Consider the following 19,498-nt stretch of genomic DNA (forward strand, 5'->3'; position numbering starts at 1 on the left):
TTCTGTAGTGTTGAGCACCTGCAAGTTAATAATTTTTTACATTTCCATAATTGACAGTGTATCACATGTTCAACCCTAGTGGACACTAGATGGGAAAACATTTTTTGTTTGTTTTTACATCCTCTATGTTACATATGCAGATGGAGGCCACCACAGTTACATCCTACATTTCGGAACAGTTACTTTGCAGCTATTATAGTCAAAAGCAAAGCACAAGGTGCTTGTTAATCACAGATTACTGGAGCATATTTACTGAGTCCGTTATTTTTCAATTATTTACCTACTACACTACAGTAATTCTACATGTTCTTAGAGACTTGTGCAAGACCATAGCCATTTGTTTATTCCAGATTTCATATGACTCGGACAATTAAATCCACAACACGCCCTCACAAGTGGAAAGGCACAATTTGGTAAAAAAAAAAATCAACAGGATTTTTATAGCACCTAGAAAATATTAGATGTGTGGAGATAACAGTTTTTTCAGTCAATAAGTAGAGATGCAAACATGAAAATTTCAAGACATTTCTTTGTCCAGCAAGTTCAAGTATTTTCACAAAAAACACTCAGAAAAATTATGTTTTGTCAAAAAAGATTGTTCAAAAGCCTAAAATACTGAAAACATACAAATAAAATTCTAGCATGAACAGAATTTAAGAGATTGGGTACATTATCACCTAAAGCAAAAGATTTAACATGGGAAAAACTAGCTCCCGAGTCCGTATTAAAACATTACGTATAAACTCCCAAGCAGAATCAAGTGTCACCCACTTCAAATCATAAACAGCAAAACTAAGTAGATTTTTGTTTAAGGATGTGTGGTCTCGCTGGCCACTTGCTGGAAGCAACTCCACACAATACACCTCCAAATGGTGCGCACATAAGACACCCACAACTTGGGATCATGCCAGAACAACTGTCTACACAAAAGCAGTCCCCAGAAGAAGTGCGCTATTCAAAACAGAGCGGAGGTCTGAGAAAGTGTGCAGGGAATGACACTGAATGTTACAGTGTCTTCATGGGTCACGGGGCCTTGTCACATTGCTAACTGATACGCACAATTCTGACAGAAATTAAAAGGGATTTCTGTTCAAAACAGTATTGTATTTTGTTTGCTAAAACTGGGGAATAAATATTTACTGAGAACAGGTATCAAGTCATACATATAGAAATTTTAAATAGACTAAATGACAAGCCAAAGATATTCCTTTGCATTCCCTTACTTCAAGTACCCTGGGGCGGCTCCATTTCACACACTCCCCAACCTACATTCTGCAAAACCTATTATTCTGCAATAAATATTTTAACTCCATTTGTTTCCAAATCCCATGGCTTCTCCTATTCTGAATTCAAATTCTGTACAGATACAGCATTCATCTCATAACTTGTTGCACTTTGCAAACCTCTCTGTACATGCTACAGAATTGGGTATGTAACCAAATTAATCCTGTAACAAGTGTGTGAGAATGAAGGATTTTTCTCTGCCCTTTCACTATGAAAATGTAGCACACAAGGTACTAAAGGGTAACATTTAACTATAAATTATATTAATGTATGCATGCACACATGGAAAAGATATACATGGATATTTATATATTCATAGGATTTAAGAACCATACAGAAAAATAAAGATGTCAACTACCAAAGTAGAATTTCCTGTGTTAATGTAAATGGTTCCTTAATACATAACAAATTCTGGTCACCGCCAACCACACCACTAAGATAACTGGTAAAACTCTGGCACTGCACCGCAGCCCTGGAGCCAGCCACAAGCAACCTTACAGCATTTTCACCTACACGGCCCTGCACCAGTATTAACTATTTTAAATTCAGGCAATGATCCGTACCATGCTAATTAATATTGTTTCTCTTTTACAGCCTATTCAGGGTCAGCTGTGACTGACTTCACAAGTGTAAATAATTTGTTTTTTCCACTCTTCTTTAGCCTACCAGCCTCCACCACCACCTTCCCCCAAGGTGGAGGCCGTGCTGAGTGGAGGGAAGGGCTGAAAACCAGAGACCGGCCGAGCCGCTCTCTCACTCGCCAAGCCAAACAAGCAGCTAGGGGAATAACTTATTTGTAATAACAATTACGGTTTTCAAAGGAGGCAACAGGCACCTGGGACTTCGGCCCTTCCTTCGCGGGGTTTTCCTTCTAAACTGACACTCGTGTAAGATTTGTCCTTAAATAAATGTAAAGAGTTCTTTAAAAAAACAAATACATAAGAATTAAACGGCTGTTGAACCCTGAGAGGAAGCGGGTCAAGCGCTCGCCGTCTCCAACCGTCGCCTCGCGGGTGGCGCCCCCCGCCCCCTCAGGGCCCCTCATAGGGCTACCGGGCACGAGCGGAGCTGGGGATTTCTGAGGTGGCGGCTCCCGCCCGCCCCGCTCCCTCCGACTGGCGTTAGACCGACCTTGGCGGCGCAAAGCTCCAACGGTGAGGTACCCCATGCCCCCCCCTCCCCAGGGCATCGCCAGAGCGGGGCGAGGAGGGCGGCGATGGCGTAAGGAGATGGAAGAAGAGGAGGAAGAGGGTGCTGTCATGAGTCCTTTCCCGAACCGCCGGGGCGCCCCCACTACCACTCCATGTGGAGTCCCGTAAGGGGCGACGGGTCCCTCCGGAGGCACAATGCAACCTTTGTGGTCAGCCACGGCTGCCTCCAGGTGCCCCGGAGGAGCCGAGCCCCTCCAGCTCTGATAGACAGCCGCCTCCCTGCCCAGCCTCAAGCAGAGCCCAGGCGCAAAGGACGGCACCTTACCTCGCACCCTCCTCCTCCTCCTCGGCTCCCGGCATGCGGCTCGCAGAGCTGCCACCCCGGTGAGGACCCGGCGGCAGCGAGAAAGGGCGCCAGGGCCTGAGCAGGGGAAGTCGTTGGCGGCCGCGGCGGGAGCGGAGAGGACGCGGGGGGCTCCAGGGCTGGCCGGGCGGCTGTCAGGGGAGGCGGAGGGAGGAGACGTGTGTGTGTGCCGAGCCCGCCCCTCTCCACCGCTCAGGCCCGCCCCGCGGCTCGGCGCTCCGCCTGCCGCCCACCCCGCCCGGCTCTCCGCCTTGCCCGCTCGGTCTGCCCGTTTCCAACTCCCATCTGCTCCTCGGCTGTGCATCCTTCCCTTCCACTCTTCCCCGTTGAGTCCCTTTGGAACTGCCAGCCTCGGCGAGGGGCCTCGGCGAGGGGCCGCCGCTCGGGCCCGGGGCAGCGGTGGCCCGACGGGCCCCTGCCTCTTCCCAGGGCTCCGGGCTTCACTTCCCCGGCCTCCCCCTGAGCCCTCCCGGCTGGGGAAGCCGGGACCTGCGAAACGCCGGAGGTGGGAAGGTGCCCCGGCACGTCGCCTTGTTCCCGATGACAGTGCCACGGATTTTGCGCGGCTTGTGCCGCCCTGGAAGCTCAGTTCCCACAGGCACGTTGGTGTTCAAAACAGTTAAGGAAGACCCACCAAAAAAAGGCAGATGGTACCCGTTCCACGCCGAGAATCTCGAACGACATTAACAGCAAGTGACCAGGAGTAGGTCCCGTTAGGTCAACAACCTGGTGACAGATAATGTAGAGATGATAACAGGCATGTCTGTTTTGGAGCAAAGTGGTGTGGAAATATACTAGGAAGCCCTATTGATCACGAAAAAAAATTAGGGCTGTGAAGATGGAAGAAATAGTCCTCATCTAAAGAACTTGTAATCTATCTGGTATGCATTTGTACTGTGCCTGGTAAAGATAATCTTATTTTCTGTGACCAAAGTCTATAGGCACTAGTACAGTATAATAATAAATACTAACAATTATATCACTTAACACAAATGCAAATTCGAGTGAAATGTAGGTGGTAGGTCTTTTTCAGTAGCAGTATTGCCAACATAAAACAGCCAATGGAAAAACAACAATAAAAGATGAAAAGTAGCTCACCACATTTTGTTGCCCAGACACCAGAAATATTTTAAAATAAAATAATTAATTCTGTTTCTCAGCTATGGTTAGGCTTTCCATTTAAAACCTAACATCTTGCAGTGAGATTCAATCTTTCAGTGGTTTCAAATTGCTGAGGCTAGAAATGCAGTATAGACATATGGACATCAGACCTTGTTTCTTTTTAAGTAAATATCTTAAATTCCATTTAATTTCTCCAGTTTGGGATACTGAAGTAATCCCTGAACTCCACTTTACACAGCATGAAAACTCTGTGGAATTAAAGTCACATTTAAAGAACATGGTTCTTAAGGTGAAATACTCTTTTTAAACTAGGAACAATTCAACTGGAAAATAGCCATCAAGATGGCATAGTAGTTTAATAACTACTTTTTTCTGCTCCAAAAGTAGCAATTCACATAAATTAGGCATATGGGGACCTTTCCCTTTTCTAGCCCTATGACAAAGTTAGCTACACAGGGATTTATGTTTTAATCAACGCTATATTATGGGCAAAACCCGGGCTCCCAGCAGTATTGATATAATTAGCAGAATGGAGAAATCTTTGAGGCTGCTCAAGTCTGATTAGATTATTTCTAATGGATTCCTGAAACATTGAGCCTTCATCATGGCTGCTGCCAAGAAAACTGGAAAACAGACGTCCCACCCCCTGCTTTGGCAGTGCCACTGAAGTGGTGCCTGTTAAAAAAGCAGGGCTGCAACAGGCAGCAAGTGCCTGTCCACTTTTTATTCAGGACTTACCATGCCTGTAAAGCGACAGCTTTAGACCCTTGTTTTAAAGCTTCGTTTGGTATTAATTATCCAGAAATAGGAAGAGATGCTCTGTTTAGAGACCTTTAACTTTTAGTCTATTTTATGTGTCCTCAAAATTTCTGCTTACTTATGTACACAGGGAATGAAGGATTAGTTGATGTAAATTCTATAATTATATACCACACTGGAATCTGCTCTACCACATCAACTAAAAATGTTGTCCAGGGAGATTTAACACTTTTTAGTAATTACTCATTTGTAATTCCTGTTTTTTTTAAGATGATAAACTATATAACGCAACTTGTAATTGTTGTTTGTTCAACATTTTTAAATCTTAATGAGCATGAAATTTTCTTTAGTATGCAAAATACACAATGCAAGTATTAATGTGTTATTACTTCAAAACGTTATCTTAAAATATAGTGATATTTGACAGTTATACTTTAAAAAGGTATGTTTTTAACAAGTCAAAATAAGAGCAGGAATATTCAAATAAATGTACCTGTGGGAAGGTACACACTTTCCACAGGCAGTCTAAGCAAATAGGGTAAAGTTTAGATATAAGAATCCTGCCCTGCTTTCCTGATTCACTGTAACTATTAATCTCACTCCACCCTCAGCAGCTGAGCATTGTCCAACTCTTCTGCAGAGAGATGGTGGTTTCCTTCCTAACACCTAAATCACACCTTGGCATGTTCGCAAAAGCTACAATAAAGAGTAGAGTTTCCTTTCTGTTGATGACTAATGACTTTTATGGGTACATCCCCTGTACTAGACATTGCTAAAGACAAGTAGGACTAATTCTATTCTCAGTTTTAATTATTTTAAAATAAGTATGATGTAATTGACAGTAATGAAATCACTCCTCATTTTCATCAAAATTATAAAGAAGTCATTCTTGCAAACCAGGTTCACAGCAAGCAATGCACTTCTAGAGGAGAAGTAGTACCAAGGAGTGCTATGGGGCTGAAACAGGCCCCTGCACAGTCTGTCAAAAGGCGGCCCTAAGTTAACTCACACTTCAGAGGTCTCTGTGGGATACTGTAGAAGAAATAAAACACATTGCTTAATGTCTGCCCCAAATCTACCTCTTCCTTCTCTTGCAGTTCTTGCTGTGCAGCCCTCTGTTTCCCACCATGCTCCGTCAGTAGATGACTTGTTGCAGGGGTGCCACAGAACTTGTTTGGTGCATAAAACAGTGCCCTGTTGATTGTTCTATCGTGCAGGTTATTCCAAAATGGCAAAAGCTGCAATAATGGTATCTCTGACTAGATACACTGACTGGGTACAGACTGTTGAAAGGAGCACCATTATGGCTCAAGATTAAGCCTGCTTTCTGTCTTTGGCTGATACCAGCCTCATCTCTGCTCTGAAGTGGATCTAGTTCCTATCCATTTATTGTGTAAAATGAGGACAACAGCACTTGCCTATGGCCTTTATATCCCCAGTTGTGCACTTGGAGGAAAATAATTCTGACTTGTGACTCACCAAACAATTCCTCTAATGTATGTCCCACTCACATTGTTAGTATCTGATTTCATAACCAGACCCATGAAAATCGGTTGAATCATCTGAGAAATAAAGCATTACTAAAAAGGGTGTGGCCACAGTATTCATAAAAGGTTTAGAAAATGTTACTGAAAAAGACTTTTATATCACGATTATTGTTCCGCAGCTTGCAGTGTAGGTTACTTTCACCAGGCAGCAGCTAGCTGCAGTGAAAATATTCTTCGCACTCGTTTCCTCGATGTAAAAACCTTCTGGGAATTTTTTTCTTAGAACCACACTTTAGTTTGGTAACTATGTAAAAAATAAATAAAACAATTCCTTTCCCTAAGTGTTTAATTTTCCCTTTCGCTATGCTAGGCATCCAGTCTTTTGTCAAGTTTAATCCTCTGTAATTGTGTTAGAAATAAAATTTTTAGGTTTGATCTGTATTTTCAGTGTACTGTTAAAGGTAATAAAGAACTCCCGGTCTGCAGTTGTTGGCAATAGTCAATATTCCAATAAAAGGCAGAGTGTAGCATCCAAAGGTTGCTTTACACTGATATGGGAAAAACACTGTTTCAGTCTTCCAGGCCCTTTGCATAATCTTGGGTCCCATGTCTGTTAGTAAGAAATGTTACATTCCCTAGGAAATTATGATTATCAATAGCCAAATATTTTTCATTGAGTAAAATCTTATCATAAATGTGGTTGGCTGTTACAGGAATTCAGAGCAAGTTACTTGAACAATTTGATGTTGATTTACAGTCAAAGGGTTAATACAGAATTTGCACAGGGAGCATACACACGTTACAGCATTTACAATTACATGAAACCACAGGTGCATACTTCCCCTGTGGAGAAAAAAAATACCAATTCTATAGACTACTATGAAACAAGTTTACCTGACTTGTATAATCAACGAGACTGCCTCTCTCCAAGCAGACCTTTTTGCACACCAGTAGCAACTAAATAGTTAAAATTCCAGCTAAATCAGAAGCTCAACAGGACAGCATTCCATACACTCACTCACGCTAGTTCAATCTTCCATCTATTATCAAGGCCTGTGAACCTACCAGCAGAGTCTGGAAAAAAAAGTAGTTTGATGTCTGTGGTAAATCAGCCTTGAATGTTACAGCTTCCTACCCATTAAAAATTAAGTATTTTTATTAATCGATAAAAATTCTCCAGATGCTAATTTCTTCTTGCACTGATATTTACTATTATAACTACTATGTCTATTAATAGTTTTTTAGTATCTGCATCAGAGTAAAATACTAAAATCACTAAGAACTGAGCTTTTAGCATTGAGGTAGGTATGGGCAAGCACTTCAATTTCTGGTCATCTAGGTGACATCTGACATCGAGGAAAGAACACTTCCTTTCCCTCTGCTTTTTGTGAACAGGACAATATGACCAATCTCTACTTTTTCCATGGGTTGCTACAAATATGAAATCATTGTCAGCAGTGCAGCTGCCCACAGAAATGAACATCATAGGTAAATCAGACTTTATTAAATCAGTTCTAAGAGAATAAAGAATGAAATTGTATCCTGTTATAAGTTGACCATTGCTCTGTTTTTTTATGAGTCTGAGAAACAGCAACAGATGATAGCAAGTAAAATAAAATAATTTATAGCAGATAGAGGGAAAAATTCCTTCAGCTGATTCATAGCACAGCTTTTATCTTCTGACCTTTTAGAAATAATTCAGGTCTGACCAGTTAAGGTTTCAATGTACATATTGTGTGCAGTGCATATCTTTCACTATACCTCAAAAAAATGTTTGCTGTTGTGTGGTTGGGGGCGGGGGGCATTGTTTGGTTTTGTTTTGGGGGTTTTTTTGGGTGTAGGGTTTCTTTTCGGGGTGTTTCAGTATCAAGTCCACAATATTTAAATGCAAGATAAAAAAAAAAAATGAGAGCTTACTTAAGTTTTTTTAAGATTTATTATCCATATGCACCTCCTCATGTTGAAGCATATCTTTCCACATCCTCAAGGTGTAAGAATTTTGGCCAACAGTTCCCAAACATCAGGAAAGCATCCTGAGGGTTCTCATGTTTTAATCTGAGGGTATAGGAACTAGAGCAACACCTTCTTTCCATTTTCTTTCAACCACAAAGTCCCTCATGTACAGGGCTCTGAGGCAGATGATAGAGAGATTGGGACTGCAGAACATACACATGGATAACACATCTCAAAGAAATCCAGTTCAGATACAGAGAAGTAACTTATCAAATTTCCTTTTGAATTACTCATGCAACTATTCACATGCTTAGTGACCCTTCAGAATGTCTCTGATTTACCTGGTGATAGGAACAGAATTAGGAATTGTGGCATAGAAGCCCAAAGACAACAGGTATAAACATTATAATCATCATCCTGTAAATTTAACATAGCTAATAATTTAACATAGCAAACTATCTGATATTAGGTAAGCAGTTCAAGTCTTCAATAATAACAAGTTTTACAGACTTGTTACAGATTTTTCTATAGCATTCTAAGTTTGATTATGCCAGACCAAAAGTCCATGATAAAAACCTTCCATTTACCTGAGCAACATAAGGAATACAAGTGGTTTCAAGGCTTATCCCTGAAATTACAGTTTGCAGGGCTCATTGACTGGAACAGGGCTTTGAAATCCACTTGGGTGAAAACAAAAAGCATATAAATCTTAGTAATTATCACATCTTCTCTGACAAAAATTAATCCAATCCAAGTTATTAGAGTTTTGTAGTTGGTGTGGAAAGGTTTCACTTGACATACAGAACCATGTACTGCCAGGAGACCTTCAGGGAGGATATAGGAAAAATAATTACATAAAAACATATTAAGGCAGTTTTATTTAAAAAAAAAAAAATCAGACCCAGTCTGTCCAATAAAAAAGTTTCAGAAAATTAAAGTTGCCTACAGTTGCTTGACTATACTAACAATTCATCAAAATATCTCTTTCACTTCCAGATGTACAGTATGAATAGCAGTTAGAGACTCTGGTTATTTGTGTGGTGTGCATAAGCCAAGTCATCTTATACTACTAAGAAAAGTCAAATGAAAGAAACTGGGAAAAAAAAATTTATATTTAACATCTAAATTATAGCATCATAAAAATTTTATTTCTGCAAATGTCAGCTGCATTCTATTTTCAACAGTTGATGTGTTTATGTACAGGTGCAAATTATGGCAACAACTATACTCATCATTCAAAATGTTGAACACCCTGCCATATTTTGAACCTTCAGCTTTCCCATGTTTTTTCCATCCTCCCAGAAAATACATTTTAAAACATCCAAACAATGTCCACACACTTGAGTCTAGTAGAAATTAAAGGGATCCTTTCACCATTAACATTCTGTTCAGTTTACTAATGCTTGAAAATAGTAGTAAGCTAACTTCTAATGTGTATTAATATATTTGTTTTAAAAATATTTTTTACAAGGCTTTTGCTGTTATTCTCATTGGAGGAAAAATACAGAATCCTTGCAAATTCAGTACTATGTCCTTCCAGTATCTCAATACATGCAATATTCTTCTAATTTTTTAAAGTACTGTGGCTTTGTAAAAAAGCTATGCTAAAACACATTAAGTATTACTTTTCTCAATTTTGTATATTTTAAGTGTGGGCTTGTCCTACTCTAAATTTTCAATTAATTATATTCTCTGTCTTCTGAAGACACATAATATGTTGTTTCCACCTTATGCTAAGAATGAATGAAGGAATTCTTCTTGTCTTCTTCCCGCCCCCAACAGATTTGACTGGCACTACATAAATCTTTTATATTTAAAAAAATAAGATTTGTGGGACTGTACAGCAAATTTTGAAGAAATAAAAATAAAAACATTAATGACAAGTGATTCTTTGTGCAACTGCCTTTGTTTTCGAAACTGAGCTTTCTTAGAACTCAAAATGAGAACCTAATTCCATTAAGTAATACCAATTCTGCTAATGAATTTAACAGAACCAGGAAATCTTCCCAGTCTTTAGTCTAGCATAAAATAACAGTATGTGAGCTGCAACTTTCCACGGAGGAAAGCAGCATTACCTTCACGAGCTAACTGCTAAGAAATTGCCTCCTCCTCATGTTTTGCAGCTTTGGCATTTCTATGCACAGCAGCTCTTCGGCACACAAATTTGGTAACCTTTTGGTCTTTGTCTTATCAATCCAAACTGTTTCTCTAGTAAATGTGCCAGAATCACACTGAATCAAGATCCTTCATACCTGGATTTAGTGGAGGAGCATTTACCTCTAGATTATTCTGCCTAGTTTGACCCAGGTATTTTTCAAAGAATGGGAAAATGTGAAGAATTTTGCTTTCAGTACAGCCCAAGGCACATCATTTAAAAAAATAAAAAAATCATTGAAGGTGCAGATGATTCACTATGTATGTAAAACTGGTATTGCAAATTTGAGGTTTTCCAGGTAGCGTTCTTTCAAATTCAGAAAACATGAAGAGTAAGGAACATTACATTTATGGACAAGGCCCTCCAAATCTGACACACACATCTAGTTGATCACAGAATTCCATGTTACAATTGCAAAGCATGCCGGAGTTCTGCCATCGTGGTTATGATCAAATAATTGTTACAGCACTTTCCTACTCCATCTGTGAAAACAATTTCAAGAGTCTTTTGTTTGGAAATTCAAATGATTAAATGTAAACTGACAAAAAAAAAAAACCCAAAACAACCAAACCCCCAAAAAACCCCACCCAGGAGCTTTAAAGCTACTCAGCCAAAATCCTCACTGGTTTAATAGTTCTAGCTCATGCTATTAAAATGGATAATACAAGGTAACAGTTAGCAACATCTAATTCTCATCTATCAAAATTGAGAGAATATTTGTGGTGTTTGAGTTCTCCCTTGATGTATTCCTAAAGTAACCTCTTGTTAGTGGAATGCAAAGACAGGTTAAATGAGAAAGAATCTGACTCCATGAGCAAAACTAGCAAAGGCACATTGATAAGGTGTCCTTTACTGTTATCCTGCTTCTTGTAACAGTGCCTAGAAGTGCAGTTACATAGATGGGTTTTACTTATGACACGTTGCTGTTTGGAAACAGCAGGGATATTTTGGATGATGGTATACCTACCTGGTCACTACAAAAGAAAGGACATGCATGCTCTGATGTCTTTCGATAAAGATGTCCAGTTGTAGTTTTAGCATTTTTTGTTACTCTAACACTAGTAATATTATATTATCTTAATCCCTTAGTAACGATAAGTAGTGTGAACTGCCAAATAACTCATAGGCTTCTGTTTACTGGCTGACTCAAAACAAAGCGAAGTATTCCTGCCTGTTAACTGCTTGTCTTGTTTTACCCCAGGTGATTTTGTAGCAGCATGTCCTTGAAGGATAATATGAAATCCCCCATAAAGCATATTCATCTCATGGCTGAACAAATCCACAACGATGTCTTAAATACAAGATTTGGTCTTCCTTCCCCCATCTCTTTAAAGTATTCTTTATATTAGCCCTTCCAGGAAGAAAATAGGAAACTTAGTTTCCATGGTATCATTCAGCATATGCAGGATTTATATTTTTGTCTATTACACAAATGATACTTCAGACTCAGTATGGTACTATTTGTGAGTCATCATAGCCAGATTGTGGAAAAGAGATAGGAGAATCATACAGAAGAGGGAGACATGCACTTATCTGAAATTAAATACTGAGACACATGAACATTTGGGAAAGAGAGGAGATTGCGAGGAAAGGAGCTCAAACATTTCTAAAATAAAATTATTTCTTCTGATGGAGAATTTCTTGATCTCACCTTTGGCATTGTATCTTGCTTCTGAAAAAAACCCTGCTCTCAGTTGCTACAACACTCCTGCCATCAAGTACGTCAGCACTTAAAAGTAGAGGCTGAACTACAAAATTTACTAAGACTTAATATTCCAAGCTATTTTATGTCCAGTTGCAAGATTATTTCTAGCAGAGAAAAAAGTCAATTTTGATTATGGCATCTGTAAACAGTGTAATATCATGACATTTAAATTGGTAATAGGAATAATTTTGAAATGTATTCTCATCTATTTTTCCATGCTGCATTTTTCAAATCATGAAAGATTTTATATAAGATTCAAGTTTACTGGCCATAAAAAAAATCCCTTAGGAATAACAGATCTTCTTCAAGGAGTATTTGTTCCTTCAAGTAGATTTAGTGCTGAGACAGCGTGGTAGTTAAAGCACAAACAGAGGCTGTTGATAAAGTGGCAATGCATAACAATGTTGTAATGTATTATAAAGGAGCAATTGCCTGCAGTTCATCAGTATGGATATGGCAATGAAGTTCTGCTTTACATATTCCAGGTACTAAGAATTTTGTGGCAGTGATTACAGGAGGTTCTTCTTCCCCTATAAAAGGAAAAAAAACAAGGTTCATTAATTGAAATACTGATGTTATATTGGTCAACATTTTAGAAACAAATAAAACTTACACCACCACCCCCCGCCCCCATCACAGTGCAATACATGCATGAGGCTGAACTACCACGGGCAGTAACTCCTTATCTAAAGAATACAAATTTTCTCCCCAGGCAGGGCTTCTTGGAAAAGACCTTATTAGTGAATGGCCCTAGTAAATGTTTGGTTGTTGGTACCTCCCCAAAATTAAACTGGTTTGAACTTCAGTTGATGATGCCCAATATGATGATCTCTGAGAATCTTTTCTTTGCAGATCAGTAGTCTGCACATGAAATGCACTGAAAGATAGAAAGTATTACAAATTACATGACTTATGATTTTAAGTCAAAAGATTAAATCAAACTGTCCTTTAGAGAACAAAGGAAAGATCTACCTTGAGATGCTAAATGACAGGGCTATCACTTCTGTTCTGACCAAGTAATGGATAAAAAATAGGTAGCCAGAACTAGGTACTATGAATTCAGAGTAGTAAGTTGGACATGTCCAACTCTCAGAACAAGAATAAAAGCTAAAAAATTTTATCTACTGCTCTCATCATTAGGCATATAAGTATTAGGGCTATAACCATTTTTTTTATAAATATGTCTGGACAGTAAAAAGATTTAACGGGTTGCACTCAAATAGGCAGATGATGTACTCTGCACCCAATTAGGGCTGTGGTTTGAGTGGGAGTCAGTCAGGGTGCTGCATTTGGACAGGGACAGTGGATGGAAAAATGGCAGAAGTTATTGTGAATTCTTAAGATGTTGCAATATCAGTGTTAAGATCCAACTCTACCAGCTAGTGCTATAATGTTTAACCTCTATAGCTGAAACATGTTAACAAGTAGGTATGTGACTTGAGAATTAATTACTGGAAAGACTACCTCTTTCTTCCAGTGACTCCTTGGCAGCTGGGATACCCAGCTGACAGCTCTGTGATTGAATCAGGAGGAGAATACTGGTAAAGCATTCTTACAGAGAGGCCATAAATTTTAAACCAGAATCCTGCTTTCATCCAACACTAGAACCTTTATAGATATCATCTGTAATTTTACCCACATATGTGAGAAAAGGTTATGTTAGAAGATGGCAGGAAATTAAAGAATATAATACTAATTTTGAAACCGTAACAGAATATTTGTGGCTTACGTAATAATAAGAATAAAAAAAAAAAATCACTGAATTTGTATTTTTTCCACCTGAAAAGTTTTCAGGGTTTAGTTATTTTGTCCTATAGACTATCTAGCCTATAGATATAAATGCTATATCTGTAAATCGACATGTATATTCTCTGCCCCCAAGATAATTCTGGCATCAAACATTAGTTATAAATTATCTGAATAATAATAAAAAAATAATCCATTTAGTCAATAGAAAAGTCTAACAAATTAGCTCACTGTCAACGCTCATTCAAGAAAGAAGAGGAACATACCACCATCAAAATGCAACATTCACCTGTTGTAGCTGCATACGGAAAACCTCATCCAACAGCAGTTTCATCCTATGAATACAACTGCTGGAACATTCCACATGGATGAAGTTCAATGTAGTGTAACTAGTAAGGTCAGATCAGCTTTTTATATAGCCTGAGGCAATATTTACCCCTTCTAACTGTAGCTGTCTAAGCTGGGTATCTATTTTGGAGAGTGTCTTCCAAGCATTTAAATTCCTCCACTGAAACCCATTTGTTCATTCCCCCCAGCCTGGTATCCAATGAGAAGACTAATGTCATTCTGAAACTTGAGTTAACCACAGTACACGCTATATCCCTAAAAGTTCTAGTATGTGCTGGAGCAACATAGGATGCCAGTTTTAGATTTACAGCCATTCTGTAAGAATGCTTCACCATATTACCCTCTTGATTAAACCTCACAGCTGTCAGCCAAGTATCCCAGCTGCCGAGGAGTTCCTGGAAGAAAGAAGCCATCTCTTCAATAATAGGTCAATTCATGCGAAGTGACTTATTAATAGAATTTTAGTGAAATCTTACTTAGCTAAGAATCCTCACCCACAATAAGTTAAGGAAAAGATTCATTTTTCTAAAGTTACTTTTTTACTATCTTTATACAATACTTACCTGTCTCTGCAGCCTTTTATACACCTCCTCACACATTTTAAGATGGTAGAAATATGCTCATAATAATGGAATACAATTTATAAAACATCACTGTATCTTACCTAAACCTGATGATGATGAAACACTTCCTGTAATGGAAGATGTTTCAGTTTGGTCTGTCAATAGTCCTTCCATTAAAGGTAAAGATAATTCAGATGAAGGAACAGACGAATCATAGATTCCAGAATCTCGAGGCATATCTTTAAGATTTGAAGCTTTCACAACATGTAACAATGGCTGAAGAACAGAGCTGCCACCACCTTGAATGTCCTGAGTTTCTATATCTTCTCCAAGGTTTAAGTGCTGAATTATACAGTGAGAATCTGAATTCCCCACTGAAATAATATTTATATCTGTTTTCAGGTAAAAATCGCTATCCATCACCTGTTTATTCACTAAGTCATTTAAAACCAGGCCTGAATCAAATTTTTCCATGACAGGCTCCGAGTAATGTAAAGAAGGTGGAGGGAAAGGAATAAATTGTTTCTCAAACCAATCTGGTTCCTGATCAATGAACTGATGCATATTGCAAATGGCAACATAAAGAGACCTCCCAGATTTGCTCCTGAAATAATTCCTTTTACTAATGTTAACGGGAAACACCTCTGAATCCTGTACACTAAGATCTTTGGAGTGTAAATGTGAATACAGCTGAGGCAGATTGTCCATGAGTTTGTATTTTGTACTTAGATCCAGAATACCAGGGATGTCTCCTTCACAGGAGTAATCAAAGTAGACTGCAATGAACTTGCAGAGGTCATTTGAATTCTGCTTTGCTTGACGAAGCTTCTCTGCAACAGTCAACACAGCAAACAGAGAGAGTTCTCCTTTTCCTGCATCTTTCGTTACCCCTCTGTGTTTCCAGTTCTTTTTTTCAACAAAGTATTTCATTCCCTTGGAACACACAATGATGATAAACTGGGACTCATTTATTTTTTTAATAAGCCACTCTTTCTGGCCTTCTTTACAAATTTTTAGATCTTCCCACAAATCTAGTGCCACCTGGAAAAGAAAAGAACATTCTGGTTGATATTCATTATTAGATTATTAGACATATTTGATAATAAAATTTAAATGAGTTATACTCAGTGAGTCAGCTTGTATTTATCTGACAATTGAGAATTAATGATTAGTTAAGTTATAGCTTGTCCTTGATGCTAAAACAAGCTCTTTTAAAAGAGAAATAAGTAATAATTAACATAGCATTGATAGTGGACAAACTGGAATCAGTGATACTATGTCAGTAGTTTTCCCCAAAATAAGCAAGGCCTCACATTCATTCTAAACTTTGCCTGTGGGTTGAATATTTCACTGGGCTAAGAAAGTGCATGAATTACTCAGGTAGAAAGGAAAACCTTTCAGACTTTTTTTTTTTTTAAACAAGAATGCTAGTTACTATATGAACACGTTTTGCATCTTATTTATTACTTAAACATACCTAATTACACCTGTGTAAATTTATGGCATCAACAAGTAACAGCGCAAAGCCAAGTAGCTGAATGTAAACTGTGCAGTTCCTTAAAAAATAAACCCGCTACGGATTTGCTACATAGCAATATTTCTCGGGGAATAAAAAGAACACAGAAAATATCACTGGACCAAGTAAATTACTATTTACTTATCTGATCAAATTAGATATCATCAATCCACAATAAACAAAGTATCATGCCTGCCTCAAACAAGTTAACTGTTGTATATATGGGTCCTTAATGTGCTGAATGTGATGGAAATCCACATTCATTTATCATCTTTTGCATATTAATGAAGTCTGATGCCAAGAATTTTCATATCTAGATACAAACATAATTAGTGCCTATCACATTGAATCCTTTCAGTTAGGATGCAAAACAGCAGCAGCTTATCTCTGATAAGAAAGCTCTGATAATTTTATCGTTAAGAGTTGTTTTATTTTGTACTTTGTAAATTTTCTGAACTATTCTACATGGTCTGAAATGCCTGTGTACACCAAGATGAAGAACACAATGCTTTATCTCATGAAAGAAAGAGTAAGCAGTGGAATAACAAAAAAAAAAAATCGATGCAATAAACTTTCATAATAGATACACATCAAAACCATTTATAGTCTTATCTTAAGCACTTCTCCAGAGAACCAAGTAATTTTTCTCTGCTGTATCACCCATAGCAGAGTAGAAAACTGCCATATCAGAAAACAGAGAGTAGGTGGATGCCTGCCTAAAACAGGACAACTCATGAAACTGTTATGGCAGAGTCAGCTACAGGAAGACAGTGATGGTGCCTGAAGTGGTCAGGCAGTTGGCCCAGGTGATCTGTAGGTCCCTTCCAACTGAACTGTTCCATTCCATGCATGGGGAAGAGAAGTGATTTTACAGCTGCTTGGGAGATACTCTGATAAAGGTACAGTGCAGGTAGTGTTTTGTGTCTGTTTTTGTTTCTGTTCTTCAAAACACTGTCTAATCTATCTGTGAGAAAGGATTTTTAGTATGGTCAAGTTATTATTTTAAATGGCTATTAAATGCCACTGGTTTTGTCCTTTATGAGAAAACACTCCAATTCATTACGAAAAATACTTGTGCAACTGTTCCGTTATGCATTGAGCACCACTTTTTATATTAAGCTCCACAACTTTAATAATAACAACACATATTATTTTTCTATGTAGATGCTATCAATATTTTGTTATATAAATCTTAAATGATGCCTGATACCAAGTGTTCCATGGTACATAGTTGCAACGGTAACAGCTCCCTCCAAAGAGGGATGGTGTAGCAGGGCTAAAGTACATCTCTAAAAAGGGGATTCAAATAAGTTACTTATAAAACACCTTACTTGAACCATTTTAAACGTATGAATAAATGGTGAAGACCCCGAAATGCGTGGGGCACCGGTTATGTTACTGTGTATGGCCACGAGAGGTCAGACTTGCTGTATAGTTGAAAAAACAGTTCCAGTTCATACATTTAAAATTGCGGTGGCAGGGTTAAATCCAGAAAAAAAAGAAAAAAAAAGACTAACAATTGTCTTGCCTTTTCACAGTGGAAAAAATAAGACTAGGCACATATTGGTTATATTTTAGAAAGCTGACTGAGATTCTAAGCCTAGTTTTTCAAAGTAACAATTTGAATGTCTTTCTCATAGCTTTACATCAAAACCAAGAAAGAGACATGCTGATTTTACAGCATTAATGGAACAGAAGGGAAGTAAAAAAAATAAAAATCAATAAAAATTAATACATAATGTCAACATTTAATCCTAAATACACAGATTTTGCTCTATGAGTAGGAGTTTTGATAGATTCAACTACTTTAAAATTACAATACAAAATGTATTTTAGGAATACCGAAGTATATCAGGAAGACACTAATACCTCTTTGTGGCTGCCGACCATAAAGATGCAAGACCTACTAAACAGAAAAAGCAGTTAATATGAAACAAGCTAAACATGGCTGAAAGAAAGCCCTGGAATCAATGCGTACACATTTTCCACTATTCTGGCTTTTGGTGGGGGTTTTTTGTTTTGGTTTTTGAGTGTGTTTCTATGCAGGCTATGATCTGCTCCTATCCTTCAGTAAAGAAAATTTATAAAGCAAGTATTTAGAAAAATAAGAAAAGTTATCTCTGTGGAAAGGAAAGACTGAAAAAACCCATTTTCAAGCATGTATTAGGAGTTTTGGGGGTGCTGTTTCAATTAAGGAAACTCTGTTTACAGCAGAAGTGTTGAGTTTACCTCACAGCCACAAAAGTCCTGAAGAAAATAAGCAAAGCACTGGATGACGTTAATGTGTTTCTGGCAATCTTTACTGGAATAGCAGATGAATACTTTTGGCCGGGGACGAAGTCTTTCCACATGGAGACCTGCAGCATATGCTGAAGATTCTGAGCTCTCCTCATCTAAATGGGAATATATATTTTCTAAATTGGAAGAGAGAAAGAGAGTTCACACTATGAAGCTTGGTTTTCTTTATTTAAAAACTTCTGTGGGCTCATTAACAATGCATACAGTAATGACTTTTTTCAAAAAAATATTTTTTTCCTTTCTAGCCTGAAAAAGAAAAGTTGCACATAGTCTATTTATCCAGCTTATGACTTCACACATATGTGGAACACACTTGGAAAGTGAAATGTGCAGTTATTACTGTACAACTCAGTAAACTCAAGTTCATTTTATAAATAGAATGAGGTTGTTTTACTTCTACCCAGCTTCAACAGTCTTTTCCTCTCTGTTCAAATATTATAAACCTTAAAGATGTATCACCATCAAGAGTATCCTGTATAACAAAGTCTCTTGAGTTGTTTTTTTGGGTGGGGTTTTTTTGTTTGTTTTTTCAAAAAAACCCCAAACAAGACACAAGCCAGGTAAGAATATTAAACTCCAGGAACACAAATCCTTTCAGAATATCATACAGTATCTCTCTGGTATATACACACGCACATATGTTTGGACATTAATTTGGATTAAGATATGATTAATTTAAATCAAAACACCTATTAGTGTTTCTTGCCTTGTATAGATGCTTTTATGCTGGAACATAAAAGTCTGGTCTTACACCAGACTAATTCAATCTAGTTCTAAAGTTGATTAAGCTAATTTGAATAAAGCACGCGTATTTCAAAATACAAATATCCATCTAGGGATTTAATTTAGAACAATTCATCAGGAATAACTATTTTGGAAGAACTCTCTCTGTAGACAAATCCTTCGTGATTTGTCTGGGTTTTCTGTTGGAACTGTGCTAGCTGTGAGCAAAGGGATAGCCACAGAAGACCAGAAGGTAAAAGGATTTAACCCAGATGGCATACAGCACTTGCAGTATACCTCAATGCCAAAATTCAGATGGATAAC

General features: G+C 38.1%; 2 protein-coding genes across 5 annotated transcripts in view; both read right to left on the reverse strand.

The window, feature by feature from the left end:
- ARHGEF3 (Rho guanine nucleotide exchange factor 3) overlaps positions 1 to 2,880 on the reverse strand; it is a 135,836-nt gene extending 132,956 nt beyond the window's left edge. For 2 of the 3 annotated variants that reach the window (XM_075762020.1, XM_075762018.1), the window contains exon 1: positions 2,761 to 2,880. In XM_075762020.1, coding sequence (XP_075618135.1) covers positions 2,761 to 2,795 — 35 coding nt within the window. In that variant the 5' untranslated portion in view covers positions 2,796 to 2,880. Of the gene's footprint in view, positions 1 to 2,415; positions 2,477 to 2,760 lie in introns of those variants that run through there. The other variant, XM_075762019.1, reaches the window with a different exon arrangement.
- Positions 2,881 to 9,005: 6,125 nt separating this feature from the next.
- IL17RD (interleukin 17 receptor D) overlaps positions 9,006 to 19,498 on the reverse strand; it is a 51,078-nt gene continuing 40,585 nt past the window's right edge. For both annotated transcript variants that reach the window (XM_075762023.1, XM_075762025.1), the window contains 3 exons: positions 18,383 to 18,567; positions 14,739 to 15,678; positions 9,006 to 12,510 (listed from right to left, as the gene is read on the reverse strand). In XM_075762023.1, the coding sequence (XP_075618138.1) occupies positions 12,395 to 12,510; positions 14,739 to 15,678; positions 18,383 to 18,567 (1,241 nt within the window). In that variant the 3' untranslated portion in view covers positions 9,006 to 12,394. The remainder of the gene's footprint in view (positions 12,511 to 14,738; positions 15,679 to 18,382; positions 18,568 to 19,498) is intronic.

The sequence above is a fragment of the Balearica regulorum genome, chromosome 10 (assembly GCF_011004875.1).
Source record: "Balearica regulorum gibbericeps isolate bBalReg1 chromosome 10, bBalReg1.pri, whole genome shotgun sequence".
In the NCBI taxonomy this organism is placed as follows: domain Eukaryota; kingdom Metazoa; phylum Chordata; class Aves; order Gruiformes; family Gruidae; genus Balearica; species Balearica regulorum.